Raw genomic sequence first — 15125 nt, forward strand, 5'->3', positions numbered from 1 at the left:
AAAATGGATCAAGCAAGAATCTTGAAATTTTGGGTAAGGGTCACTCTTGGTCCAAAGGTGGAAGACAAGGCTGGGTTTTTGGAAATTCGTCATAGAACGGTACTAAATGTGATACCATTTGTATTTGGCGAACCCGTTTGAGCTAGAACTCTTAAATTTTAAATGAGGGTCACTGATGAAATGTAGAAAAAATATAGCAAAGGATTTTTTGGACATTCGAACTATAAGTATGCGAAAAGTACTAAAATGTACTAAATTTGGTATAATTTCGTAGCATGTGAATGGATAGAGCTAAAAACTTGAAATTTGGAATTCGAATTAGGGTTGAGATGTAGGGTATATTTCAGGAGGTGGTTATGAAAGATGGAATCTTGACATTTGGAGTTAGGATCACTTTTGGGGGGTAGAATTGAGCTACTTAAGAATTTTTGGAAATTCCTACTAATGTAAACTAAATTTTGTACAATTTAAATTTTGGTGAAATTTGTACTAAATGGTACCAAATGTGGATATGGGTGAACAGATTGAGCTGGAATCTCGAAATTTGATGCTAGGATTTGATGTTTTTTTAAGTCTACTAAATTTGGTACAATATAAATTTTGACAGCTGGAATCCTGGTGTTAGGGTTACTGTTGGGGTGTAGGATTGGTATATGTAGACGTATATGTAGAAACGGTACCAAATGTGGATTTGGATGAACCGATAGGGCTGGAACATTGAAATTTGGAAAGGTTTGGAAATGTTACTGTTGAAGTAGTTTTGGAAATTCATATCTGTGGGTACTAAATTGTACAATTCGAATTTTGGGTGAACTGATAGAGCTTGGATTCCGAAAATTTGAAGTTAGGATCATTGTTGGTATGTAGTATTAGGCTATTTAGAATGTTTTGAAAATTCGTACTAATGGTACCAAATTTGGATTTGGGTGAACCGATAGAGCTGGAATCTTAAAATTTGATGTTAGGATCACTGTTGGGGTGTAGGATTTGTCTTTGTAGAAAGTTTTGGAAATTCGTACTAATGTGTACTAAATTTTGTACTTGAGTGAACCAATACAGCTGGAATCCTGAAATTTGGAGTTAAGGTTATTTTTGGGGTGTAGGATTGGGATATGTAGAAAATTTTGGAAATTTATACTAATGTGTACCAAATGGTACCAAATGTGGATTTGGGTGAACCGAACACTGGAACACTAAATTTTGGAAATAAGGTTATTGTTGGAGTGTAAAATTGGGGTATGGATATAGTTTCGAATATTCATACTTATGGGTACTAAATTGTACTACATTTGGTACAATTTGAATTTTGGGTGAACTGATGGAGCTGGGATCCTGAAATTTGGAGTTAATATCATTGTTGTTTTGTAGGATTGTGCAATGTAGAATTTTTTGGAATTTCGTACTAATGTGTACTAAATGGTACCAAATGGTGGTTAGGATAAATGTTTGGTTGTTGAATTGGGGTATGTAGGAAGTTTTGGAAATTTCTACTAATGTGTACTAAAGACACTAAATTTGGTAAAATTTGGATTAAGAGTGAGCCGATAAAGAAAATTGAAACTGAAATTGAGTACTAAGATTTCCATTGGATTGATTGCATGATGTAGATAGTAATGGAAATTTGTACTTATGTGTTCTAAGTGGTACTAAATGTGATACAAATTGGATTTAGCTGAACCGAGAGAATCCTGAAATTATAATTAATGGGTCGATTACGGATGGTAACCATAGTTAAGTGGCATTGCCAAATTTGATTTATGGATGGCAAATGTTATCAACTTCAGTTGCTTCAAATATAATTTTTCGGCAACCACTTATTTCTCGTTACATTTTGACGTCTTAAATGTAGCACCCAAATGTAGCACGCGGCGTGCGGACTTTTGGCCAAACCAAAGCCACTACCGATGATGTGTGAAGAAAAGTAACCAGACACACCTATTATTGTTATTTTTATTAGGCTAAGCACTTCATATGCATTTTGCAATTTATCTTTAATAGGCCTGCAGGCTTTGAATTACAAGTTAAATAAAATTTAATTGAATTGTAGTCAGCTTCCTTTAAATTTATTAGCGAAAAATATTTCGCACAAAATGTCATCTCTTTCTCCCACTCCCGGTAATCAAGAATAGCTAATTTCCCCCAAAGCGGATTTTTTCGCTTTCGAACTTCATTCAGAATAAGGCGAAAGCGAGATTGCAAAAAAAAATGCACTGTGAAATGTTGTTCAGAATAAGTCGAAGGAGAATAGCGAGTAAATTCACGTGGAATTGACATCCAGAATAAGGCTGAATAACTTGTCTTCGACTCCCAAGCAAATGTTATTGGGGTCAAACCTACGAAGAAAAAATTGCATTCTTCATTAGAAAAATAAGATCCCAAACTCTTATTATATGCCAAATACCTCAGAAAAATCCTTGGCCACAAACTAAAGTGGATAAGGAATGTGGATGAGTGCGCTAATCATGCAAGAACTCGATATGAAAGAGCTAGGTATTAAAACCGGAAATGGTACATTGCATGTTCCAGTACATGAATTCATCGCTGTAGGAGGTCACAGTCGTTCGATCATCTATTGAATATTACATTGTCGAAATCCGTAAGATCTACTGCGAGAACCCCGCAACAGAGGGTCTGAGAATCCTGGCTGTAGAACTTTAAAATGTTGTGACAAAATCTTTCAAAGTTAAGCTATAACATTTTATCTCTTTCTTTATTTCCCTCCTTTTTTCCTTTCTCCTCTATTTTATCTTCTATTGAAATAAAACTGCAATTAAATATTTGAGCCAAATATGCATTCTATATTGTATAACACATCTTAATACATATATTTATGTAAGTTCGAAAGCACAAAACAGCTTTAACATTATATTTCGATATATTTTTGATTTTTTGTAATAATAATTATAGTAATAGTAGTATAATTCAGAATAGTATAGTCAATATATGGTTTGATTTTATTTTTGTGTTATTGTAATAATACATTTAATATTTTGTTGTAGATGATATATGCATGTTTTTTTATTTATTTCCACTATTGCTAAATGCAGAAAACTTCTATGGGAATTTCAATTGAAGTTGTTTTTTTATTTATTAAATAATTCATAGAAACTAATAGAAAATGGTTTTATTGAAAAAAAAAACTATTAAATACATACATCATGCTTGTACTTATTCAGTAAGAAATAATTATATATAAAAAATATGAAAAAAATAATATAAAAAATTAAAATTATATAATAGAAAAAATTGCAACAATTATATTGTAAATGGACGAATTTGAGTTACAAATAGTTTGCATTATTAATACAAATACAAAATTATAAACGATTTGTATTTTCTTGCACTTAGTTTTATTTTGGGAAAACATATATTAAAATAAAAACTAAGATTCACCAGGGAGAATGAGAATTGTGAGAATTTCCCTTAATTCTAGATTAATTTTGCAGTTCATTTTAAAAAATAAATTGAGAATTAAGTTAAATTACCCAATTTCCCAGCCCTGGGAGAATGAGAATTGTGAGAATTTCCCTTAATTCTAGATTAATTTTGCAGTTCTTTTTCAAAAATAAATTGAGAATTAAGTTAAATTACCCAATTTCCCATCCCTGGCCTTAATAATGTAATAAAAAAATTTTAAAAATTGTTTATCTTTTTTATCTAACAAAAAAACAAACAAAATTAACAACTGCATTTGATTTTTTTAATACATAATTTGTTATGTTTAATAAAAACACACGTACATATATATATATCAAGCATAATTGCTATACGATTTAACTATTAAGAAATAGAAGTGTGTTTTTGTATATTTTCATTGTTTTAAACTCGACCACTAAAAGCTAAAATTAACAATAAGAACACTTTGTATCTTGTTTTTTGTTGTTGTTTTGTATTCATAGTAGTATTTGAGGAAAAAAATTATTATATTTTTTTAGATAAATATTTTTTCTTTCAGCAATAGCTTTATTTTTTCAGAGGAAGCAGCAGTCAAAAGCTGTTGTTTTTTTTAATAAAAATTATATTCGTCGTCGTCATTATCATCTCTCGTTTCATTTCGTTAGTATAAAAAGTTGAAGGTTAGCAATTTGCAAAGTATTTTTTTTAATATATCCAATTAACTGGCACCCATTGTTCTTGATGACTCATCTCATCAAGTGTCTCCACAACTTGTCGGAACGTGTCATCAAAATCTTCGTTGACTATGACCATATCGAAGTATTTTTCATATTTTCGTTGTACAAATGCACTCTCCTCAACGGTGGATATTAGATCGTCATCCTAAAACAACAACAAAAAAATCTATTTAGTAAGGGATCCCCAAAATATACAATATATGTTACACACCTCATATAAAGATGCCAATGATTCCAAGGTACGGGCACGCCTCGAACTAAAACGTATTGAACTTTGACGATCAAACTGCAAGAGACAAACAAAAAACTTTTTTATTTACAATTTCCCTCAAGAATAATTGTTTGCAAATACCCACCGTCAAATTCTTATTTGAACCGGTTGCACGACGTTCGGCATAAATTGATTTTAATTGTTCCATACCCGGTGCCCCAATAAATATAACAAATGGCATCAAATCTTGACTATTGTGTAAAACTTTCAATGCATTCGGTGCACAGTCTAATACACACATTCGACCGCTATTGATGACATCCTTTATCGATTGTATGTGTGTGCCATAGAGATTGCCATTGTGTTCACCATATTCTAAGAAACGATTCTCTTTGATTTCCTGTTCCATCCATTCACGATCGGCAAACCAATAGCTGACACCGTTCTCTTCAAGGGCACGCTTGGGACGGGTGGTGTCTAAAAAACAAATAAATTTAAATTAGAAAAAGAAGGATGGAAGTCGTAATAGGGTAGTTTATAACCATGATGCTCTCCGGTCTTAACCCATAATAAATCAAGTATGGAAGCGATATATCTATCTGAACTATCTAGTACAACTTATTGCAGACTTTTGGATACTAGTGTGGTAACCTAAACAGTATAGTTATAAACGAGTTTCAAATAAAATAGAATTAAGACTGTTCTATTTATACGGATTTTTGAGTAGTATTTGGAATATAATTTTCATGAAACCGTACGAAATTATGTACGGAAACTATATTAAAATCAGAGGGGATTTAAACCAAAATGAACACACATCATCATTCTTGACCAAATTTGGCACCTAAAAAAAGGTCATGTGAATCGATTATTCGTTGTGTATCTGGTGAATCATTTACGTGTATGAAGAATTCGGATGAAATTATATATGAAAGATACATCTAAATTTGAACTGATTCTAAGCGATAGTGTTACGTCTCGTAATTTACTTCCAGAAATTCGGGGATATACATAGAATCACGTCCTAATAACTGATATAACTCGGGTCTATAGAGTATCCTTCTACATATACCCATTGTGATGTGTATAAAAACACAAGTTAGTTATAGACCACTAGAGAAGAAGTCTAAGAGATCCCTTTTTATTTCATTTATAATCATTCTTCTTTATTTCATTTATAATTGATTTTTATCAAAATGTGAAAGCATTACAAAACTACACAATGAAATTACCATGGTATACTTTAATGTATTTTAATCAATTTCATACTTACGTGGTATAACATAACCAAAACGATCTGGATCACTGTTAACCAAACGATTTTTGAGAGTTCGTCGACCCACACCTGAGACACCAATTAATACCAAAGTTTTTCTACGGAACGGTGGCATGCGTGTCACTTCTTCGTATAACATTAGTTCAGCCTTATCAAATTCACAATTTGCCACCGAACGATACATAGTCTTACGTTTACGTTTTGAGATCTGAAAAAAAAATATAAAATAAAGAAATTAAAACATCAAACATGCCACAAAAATCACAAATGAAGACATAAAAAGGCAACTCTGGAAATAAACTCTCTACTATCATCTGATAAATCCTTTCTCGACATTTGAAAAACAAAGGAAATGATCCCATAGTCGAAATATTTGTGGGGATTAATGAAATATGAAACAGGTGGGCCCCAGATAAATGATAAGAGACTGATAAGCTGTCCAGGGTTCCGTTGCTTTGTATCTTTTTGTGAGCTGGCTACTTCTTATTACTGGATTATGATGTGTGGCTCGGGCCGGGTAAGGACCCATACCATAGTGTGGTGAAGGGTATAAAAATATATGCTTGCCTGATTTTTTCTATTTTGGTCCTTTTCGTGAATTAAAACATATTTTCAGAAAATTCCAACATATTCATGTTCATGTGTTTAACAACGCATTGAAAATTCCAACAATCTCCATGTGGACCGCGTGAAACATAGGGAAATTTCAATGTTGTCTCTTGGGTCCACCAAAATTAACCAATTTGGAACCCATGAAGTGTCAGTAACTATTGCGACCGTTGGAGTTAATCCTTTAAGAACCGCTTGAAATGTCCGTAATACTTTGGGCCGTTGGATTTAACCCTTTAAGAACCACTTGATGTGTCCGTAACCCGTCTGATTACGGACACATCAAGGGGTTCTGCTTCCGCCTTCGGGGAGCAGAGCTGAATGCTAACGGACGCGTCCACCGGTTGCGGATAGTGGGAAGCCCAATACTATTCATTGGGTAACTGTGAATAACAAATAAACAGTTGCGGACAAGCAGCGGACTCAGGGGGAGAGTCTCGGAGGAAATGACCGAGTGCCTATGATCCCTGAGCTAACTAATAACCATCTCAAAGATTTGGGTCACTGACCTCGTGCCCATCAGTGTTCTATGGTTTGACGTGCCGACTATATTAGAACGGAGCCTTGTTGATGCCTGGTCACCTCAACAAGTTTATTCAGGGTATGTTGCTAAGTCCTTGCCATGGTTGGCCTAAATCCCTTACTAAAAGGCCGAAATTCCGCCTTAGCCAGGAGAGCATCCCGAATCAACTCTGGGATGACTCACCCTTGTCAGACGAGAAAGACATCATGGAAATATAGCGATTAGCACTACGGTGACAAACACAGTAGCGATCCTGGTATCTCCTCCGAAGCAAGGTGAGATCTCCCAGATGATGAGTAGGGGTGTAAACCCTGGCGAGGTTGAGGATCCGAACTCAATCTCCATGGCCTGCAGATCCTAGCACACCTAGGAAGCTGGTGCCTGAGACGTCTAAGCCCTCAGTACCCCCAAGGGTAAACAGAGTACTGAGACGACTCAGACACCAACATCCACGAAGACGGAAGATAAGGGACTGTCGAAGTCAGCCCGCCATCAGCCAATCCACCCCCTGCCGAATTGTCGAATTTTCAAGCTTGAACACCCTAGCACAGTTTACAATACAGTTATAATGGTTTGGATTCAATTAAATCTGCTTGAAAATGTCGACCATAGTCAAACCCTATAACTTGCTAAACTATTTAATCCAAACCCAATATATTATGACATTAACTTCTAAGTCATTAAAATCGGGAGATAACTGACTGTTGGCATGCCACTAATAATGCTATGTGATAATAATAATGCTATGAGGACTTTATCTCAAAAAATATATCAAAATATCTTTTACAATTTTCTAATATTTTTATTTTGATTTTAATCCGAACTAAGGGCTAAACTGTAATTTCTTTCTTATGCCACATTCCAATATCAATAACCCCGTCAACATTTCTTTTAGAACCGAAAACAAAAAATGTTTTTTTTACAGAATTCCCTACAAGTAAAACTTATAAGTCTTCAAAACACAAAACTTCCAAAATTCTCCACTTCTTGAATTCTTTACTTTCTAAATTCAGTTTTTATAATAAAAAATCCCCAGTTTTTATTTGTAACTTACCCTCGTTCCACAAATACCAATTTTGTGCACATAATCAGCTTCGGGAGCCACAAACGCCTTACGTCTCTCTTCCAATTCCTGAGATGGTATCAAACCAATCTGATCACTTTGAGCAGTTATATTTTTGGCTTGCCACCAATTGGGATCTTTGACATTGATGATCTGGTAAGCAAATAAAAACGTATTAAAAAATGTTCTTCTAAAAATTAAACATATTGGCATACCTGTAAAATATCGCCCGATTTAAATGTCAAACCAATATCCTTGCAGGGTAATAGGGAATCTTCGGATGGATTATATGTAAATAAGGCACGCATGTAACACTAAATGCAAATGGGGGAGGTAAGTTATTAAGATTTTATAAAAGAATATTTAAAAATATATTTATAAAATTTATAAATTTAAACCTATTTATGATAATGTTTGGACTTTGATAATCTTCTTCTTCTTTTTTGTCTTATTGCCTAATTTTCTACTTACTGCATGAATTGTTTACTTTTTGTTTGGCCTGATTAACATTGTAACCAATTGAAAATTGTTTAGTAAATATTATTAATATTGGAATATTGAAAATTATATGTATTTGAATATTCAAAATGTAGACAAAACCAAAATTTAGAGCATAGTTTTAGGCATGCATTTAATATTTTAGTTTATAATAGAACGTTTCATTTCCTTCACATAGGAATTTCAGATAAAGTATTTTTTATTTTTGATGTTATGAATAATCATGATTAAAGCAAAATTTAACAAAATTAAACATCAATTTAATTAAAAAAAAAATGGTATTAGTTGGCTGGCGGAAGAGTCTTGTAGGATACCACTGAGACAAGATTTTACAAACAACAAATATTAATAGAACACTTGAAAGAGGCTCTAAATAAGATCTCTGCACCAGTGGAGATTTGTAGAAGGTCGTATAAAAGATGTGTGGAGATCATGGAAGTCATATATATTATATATTCAATATATTTGAATTTTCAAATCAAGGAACTAATCAAGGCATTTTAAACATAGAAAATATTCCAGATCACCTACTTGCCTGTAGATCTTCCACAAATAAAAGCAGATCTTCCATCTGCACAATGTCTAAAGAAAAGTGTTCTCTCTATAGAAGTACTTTTCATGCAAAAGCTCAAAAATTAATTCTGCGATTGCCAAAACAAAAACAAATTTAAAAAATGCAATCCAGCTGTTAATGAAAAACATGACGAGCTACATACATACATAACATATTTAACAAAATAATACTAATAAAAAATAACAACATTCAAACTACAACAACAACACCAAAAAGACAAACACAACCTACCGTCAGTTTTTTGCCCGGTTCAATTTTAGCAACACCATTTTGTTTTACCTGGCCCCTTTGTAGACGTGCCGATTTAATTTCTTCCTCAACATTTGGACCAATTTTCAATGTGAGATTTTCCTTAGCCCGCGATACTTCGACCTGTAATTCTTCAGGGGTATGTACAGGAGTACCATTTACTTCTAATATAACATCACCAGGATGTAATAGACCTTGTTTATCGATAACACCACCAGCTAAAATACGTGCTACCACCAGCTGTTTATGTTCATCCACTTCGACGGTGAGACCCAGCGGTTGATTTGGATTGCGTCGCAATCCAACCATTTTTATTGTTTCGATCGGCATTTTTGTTGCAAACAAATCGGGAGAGAATAGATAGCCACCTGATTTACGTTGTGAGATTTCTTCAAGTTTTGTCAGAGAACCACCGGCAGCTTTTAAACGTGCTTCGTAGAGATAACCTATTTCATCGTGGGCACGAATGAGGGCCTGTAAAAGAGAAATAATAAAAAGAGATTAATATAATGCTTCAAAAATATATTTTTAATCAGAGATTATAAAATTCCTCGAAAAATATCCTTAAAAATACGGAATTATTTATGCTTTCAAAAATTCCCCCAAAATTATGCTATAAAAATTCCGCGATTACGGAAATGATAGTCCTCAAAAATAATAAAACAAAACCGAAAAATCCAAATCCATCTTTTAAGTGTGGACATTCAAAATGCTTGAAATCCATCGGGACATTTATACAGGAGATATTCCACACGGTAAATTGGTGCCAGGAGTAAACGAAATACCAAACTACAGACTCTTTGGAAAGGCGACTTAAACATACCAAAAACGTGGACTGATATCGATATTTATAGTAGGACGCCAAAAATTATTCTTTTAAAAAACTACGCCTTTAGGCCTGATAGCACGCCAAAAATTATTCTTTTAAAAAACTACGATTTTAGGTCTGATAGTCCGCCAATAAATATGCTTTAAAAATCTACGCCTTTGTGATTGATAGTACGCCAAAAATATGTTTTTAAAAATCTGCGACAAAAATATGCTTTTTAAAATCTACGATTTTAGGTCTAATAGTACGCTAAAAAATATGTTTATAAAATCCACGCTTTTAGGTCTGATGGTCCCTCAAAAATATTCTTTAAGAAATCTACTCTTGTAGTTGCGATAGAGCTTCAAAACTATTCTTTAAAAAATCCACACTTGTAAGTATGAAAGTCCTTCAAAAAACATTATTTTAGAAATATTGTTGAAAAATCCACGCCTGTAGATCTGATAGTCTCCCAAAAACATTCTTCTAAAAATCCACGCCTGTAGATCTGATAGTCTCCCAAAAATACACGCTTGGAGTTATGAAAGTCCTTTAAAAATATTCTTTTAAAAATTCACGCTTGGAGGACTGAAAGTCCTTTAAAAATTCACGCTTGGAGGTCTGAAATCCTTTAAAAAATATTCTTTTAAAAATTCACGCTTGGAGGACTGAAAGTCCTTTAAACATTCACGCTTGGAGGTCTGAAATCCTTTAAAAAATATTCTTTTAAAAATTCACGCTTGGAGGACTGAAAGTCCTTTAAAAATTCACGCTTGGAGGTCTGAAATCCTTTAAAAAATATTCTTTTAAAAATTCACGCTTGGAGGACTGAAAGTCCTTTAAACATTCACGCTTGGAGGTCTGAAATCCTTTAAAAAATATTCTTTTAAAAATTCACGCTTGGAGGACTGAAAGTCCTTTAAACATTCACGCTTGGAGGTCTGAAATCCTTTAAAAAAATATTCTTTTAAAAATCCACGCTTGGAGGACTGAAAGTCCTTTAAACATTCACGCTTGGAGGTCTGAAAGTCCTTTAAAAATATTATTTTAAAAATCCACGCTTGGAGGTCTGAAAGTCCTTTAAAAATATGCTTCTAAAAATCCACAATTGGAGGTCTGAAAGTCCTTTAAAAATATTCTTTTAAAAATCCACGCTTGGAGGTCTGAAAGTCCTTTAAAAATTCACGCTTGGAGGTCTGAAAGTCCTTTAAAAATATTCTTTTAAAAATCCACGCTTGGAGGTCTGAAAGTCCTTTAAAAATTCACGCTTGGAGGTCTGAAAGTCCTTTAAAAATATTCTTTTAAAAATCCACGCTTGGAGGTCTGAAAGTCTTTTAAAAATATTATTTTAAAAAACCACGCTTGGAGGTCTAAAAGTCCTTTTAAAATATTCTTCTAAAAATCCACGGTTGGAGGTCTGAAAGTCCTTTAAAAATATTCTTTTAAAAATCTACGCTTGGGGGTCTGAGAATCCTTTAGTCCACAAAAAAATATATTGGTTAAAACCCCACGTTGTTAGTCCGTTCAAAAAATCCAAGCGTGAAGGTCGATAGTCCACCCAAAATATTCTTTAATAAAAAATTCACCCTTGAAGGTCGATAGTCCACCCAAAATATTATTTAATAAAAAATTCACCCTTGAAGGTCGATAGTCCACCCAAAATATTCTTTACTAAAATATACTTTAAAATATCCATGCTTATTAGTCTGATAGTCCATCACAAATATGCTTTAAAAATCCACGCTTGTAGTTCGTCAAAAATATGCTTTAAAAATCCACGCCTGTAGTTCGACAAAAATATGCTTTAAAAATCCACGCCTGTAGTTCGTCAAAAAATATGCTTTAAAAATCCACGCCTGTAGTCCGTCAAAAAATATGCTTTAAAAATCCACGCCTGTAGTCCGTCAAAAAATATGATTAAAAAATCCACGCCTGTAGTCCGTCAAAAAATATGCTTTAAAAATCTACGCCTGTAGTCCGTCAAAAAATATGCATTAAAAATCCACGCCTGTAGTCCGTCAAAAAATTGCTTTAAAAATCGACGTTTGTAAGTCTGATATTTCCTCAAATAATATTCTTTTAAAAACTCAGACTTGTAGGTATGATAATCCCTCAAAAATTTGATTATAAAAATCCAAGTTTGTAGGTCCGATGGTCCCCCAAAAATTTGTCTTTAATAATTAACGCTTATAGGTCCGACAGTGCCTCAAAATTGTGTCTTCAAAAATCCACGCTGGTAGACCTGATGATACGCAACAAATATTGTAAAAAATTCTTGCATGCATGTCTGATAGTCCGCCAAAAAATATTCCATCAAAATATTCTTTTAAAATCCAAATATTGTTTTCAATACTTACCCTAAAATGTGGTTGTGCCAAAAGTTTTGCCAATTCCCTCGATTCCAAACGTCTGGATGGTGAAAATTTCCTAATGATATCGTCACAGATAGGTTTGTTATTTAAATGTGCTGGCAAAAATGCAGGAACTGGTTGTGGTTCGGTCGGATTCAACTGTAAGAATAGATGGGACAAAAGATACGAATATGAGAATAAGCGGCATACCACATCATTATATCAGATGCTGATTCGTAGCAAAGAAACAAACAAGCAAAGCAGGCAAGTCTGTATGTCTGTGAACATAATTTAATTAAGTGGCTTTAATTGTTACTTTGTTGCGTAGGTCAAGACAGGGCCGCCAGCAGCGAGAGTATGAAAACGGAAAAGATACAAAGATACAAATGTCGCTACATTTTTTATTTCTCAGCCAGTCATCGGACAAGCACGCACTCCTGCGAGAAAAAACGCACAATGACCGTTTGGTATTTAATGGCTTGGGAGGGCGGAAAGAGTAAAAAAATGGCTAATAATAAGATAGAGAACAATATTGAGAACTATTTCTTATTGTTTGTTCACAAATAATGGAGTAATAACATATTTAATGAACTATTTAACCTTTTGAACTTTGTTGATTGTGTGAACTTCACAACAACAACAACAACAAAAAATTATATGTCGTCCCTAATAAGCTTTTCTTTATTTCCATACAGAAAGAAGAAATTGAAGATATGTTGCAAGCTAACAAATTTCAACGGAGGTTAGGTCAGGTCACTAGAATTTGTTGTCGAAATTTGTAGCCAATTCAAATCAACCAATCCACATGACCTCCAATATGATGTTATACAATTGACACATCTCTGCAGATCTAATAATTTTTTACTATTATTATTATATTTTTTGTAATGAAGGTCAGTAATTTGAAATAAACTTGAACTACATTAAACATTACTACGTTTTCTTCTTCTCGTTCACAGTAATTTCGCTTAGAAAACGCTTACATACACGCAAACACACACACACACAGTAAATAATTGCATTAATTAATTTTACTTGTGTTTTTGTTTCTATGTTTTTTTTTTGCTCTTCATATGGTAACCGTCGATTCCTACGGTTTCAAAACCATTAATTCGTTCATTCATCCAATTTTTTTATTTCGTTTTTAATTCACTTTTCTTTCTTTGTTTTTTATATTATTTTTTACTTTCTATGGCAGTTTTGAGAAAAAAAATATAATTACAATTAAGGTTGGGCCACAACGAATTTAAAATAAATCGAAATGAGGATCGTAAAGAAATTGAATTGCCACTTCTGAACCAAATGGGTCTATGGATAGAGCTACACATATTGTAGAACAAATTTTGATACAGAAGTTCATACGATTGTAGGAAATATACTTCCGATCCTGGAGAAAAAATTACAAAAGTTATTTGTAACACCTGTAGCTCTGATAGTACATAAAGACATATTCTTCATATTAAGGTATCGTATATAAACAAAAACAAGTGAAAACACGTTAAGTTCGGCCGGGCCGAACTTAGGATACCCTCCACCATAGGTATACTGACAGGTACTTGAAATGAAAATATAGGGAAAATACCAAAAAATGGACCTATACCGACATTTCTACAAACCGTAAGCCATAATAAAAATTTAAAAAAATTTTAATGGGTAATTATACCCGCAACCTTATGGCTAATGAGGGTGTATACACTTTGACACGGGGAAAATATGCCTAATCGAAATATTGGTTCTAGACCCCATGTTTCTTTGGACCAAATTAGTTTCAAAAATTTTTGATTTCATCCAAATTTTGCCCATCATATTATTTTTCCAAACTTAGTTCTAGTTTGAAGATGGGGAATATCGGTCCACTCCTTCTGGTACCTCCCACACAGGGGCTAGGTCTAAATGCGGATTATAGTTTTTTATCTCGATATCCTCCGCAGGTGAAAAGATTACAACTGAGTCTTAGAACCAAACCCAAAACACGGAACAAATTAGATAGCTATTTTAATATGAACCAGTAAGGAAAGTTCAAAAGTCGGACGGGGCCAACTATATGATACCCTTCACCACTATGAGTACATACAAGAGGGTAATGGGTAAATTTGTCCAAAACTTAATACACATCACTTAATTCAGAACGTTATGCCAAATTTCGTGCCAATCAAAAAATTTCTTTGGGGGCTTTGGTGCACCATTTACATTAAATTGGGCGAAAAAATATGGGAGCTAGACTTAATTCAGTACGCTGTGCCAAATTTCTTGCAAATCGAAGGATATATAGGGACTTCCATGCACCATTTACATAAAATCGGACGAAAATATATATGGAAGCTATATCTAAATCTGAACCGATTTTCCCAAAACTCACCCCTCACCATTCTATACTCAATTCAGAACGCTATGCCAACTTTCGATGGATATATAGGGTCTTGGTGCACTATTTACCTTAAATCGGACCAAAATATATATGGGAGCTATATCTAAATCTGAAGCGAAATTTAACACACATCGTTCTAGACCTTATTCAGTACGCTATGCCAAATTTCGTGCAAATCGGAAGATATATAGAGACTTTGGAGTAATATTTACCTTAAAGCGAACGAAAATATATGGAAGCTATATCTAAATCTGAACCGCTTTTTTCCCAATTTCAATAGGGTTCGTCCTTGTGCCGAATAAAGTAACTGTGCCAAATTTCATCCAATTCGAATCAAAAATGCGACCTGTACTTTGCTTACAGTTTACCATGAACAGACGGACGGACGGACGGACATGCATAAATCGACTTAAAACGTGATTCTATGCATATTCTCAAAAGGAACCATTTGTCAATTTCGTT

General features: G+C 33.7%; 1 protein-coding gene across 2 annotated transcripts in view; it reads right to left on the reverse strand.

Moving 5' to 3' along the window:
* Window positions 1-4090: 4090 nt before the first annotated feature.
* Window positions 4091-15125, reverse strand: part of LOC133323598 (protein PALS2) — a 41942-nt gene continuing 30907 nt past the window's right edge. Inside the window, exons 3-10 of one of the 2 annotated variants that reach the window (XM_061532514.1) lie at window positions 12302-12454; window positions 9167-9610; window positions 8031-8129; window positions 7807-7968; window positions 5618-5828; window positions 4490-4821; window positions 4345-4419; window positions 4091-4278 (exon numbers count right to left, since the gene is read on the reverse strand). In XM_061532514.1, coding sequence (XP_061388498.1) covers window positions 4102-4278; window positions 4345-4419; window positions 4490-4821; window positions 5618-5828; window positions 7807-7968; window positions 8031-8129; window positions 9167-9610; window positions 12302-12454 — 1653 coding nt within the window. In that variant the 3' untranslated portion in view covers window positions 4091-4101. Of the gene's footprint in view, window positions 4279-4344; window positions 4420-4489; window positions 4822-5617; window positions 5829-7806; window positions 7969-8030; window positions 8130-9118; window positions 9611-12301; window positions 12455-15125 lie in introns of both variants that reach the window. The other variant, XM_061532513.1, reaches the window with a different exon arrangement.

The sequence above is a fragment of the Musca vetustissima genome, unplaced genomic scaffold (assembly GCF_032173495.1).
Source record: "Musca vetustissima isolate MV318-11 ecotype Yass unplaced genomic scaffold, APGP_CSIRO_Mvet_v1 utg797, whole genome shotgun sequence".
Taxonomy (NCBI): Eukaryota; Metazoa; Arthropoda; class Insecta; order Diptera; family Muscidae; genus Musca; species Musca vetustissima.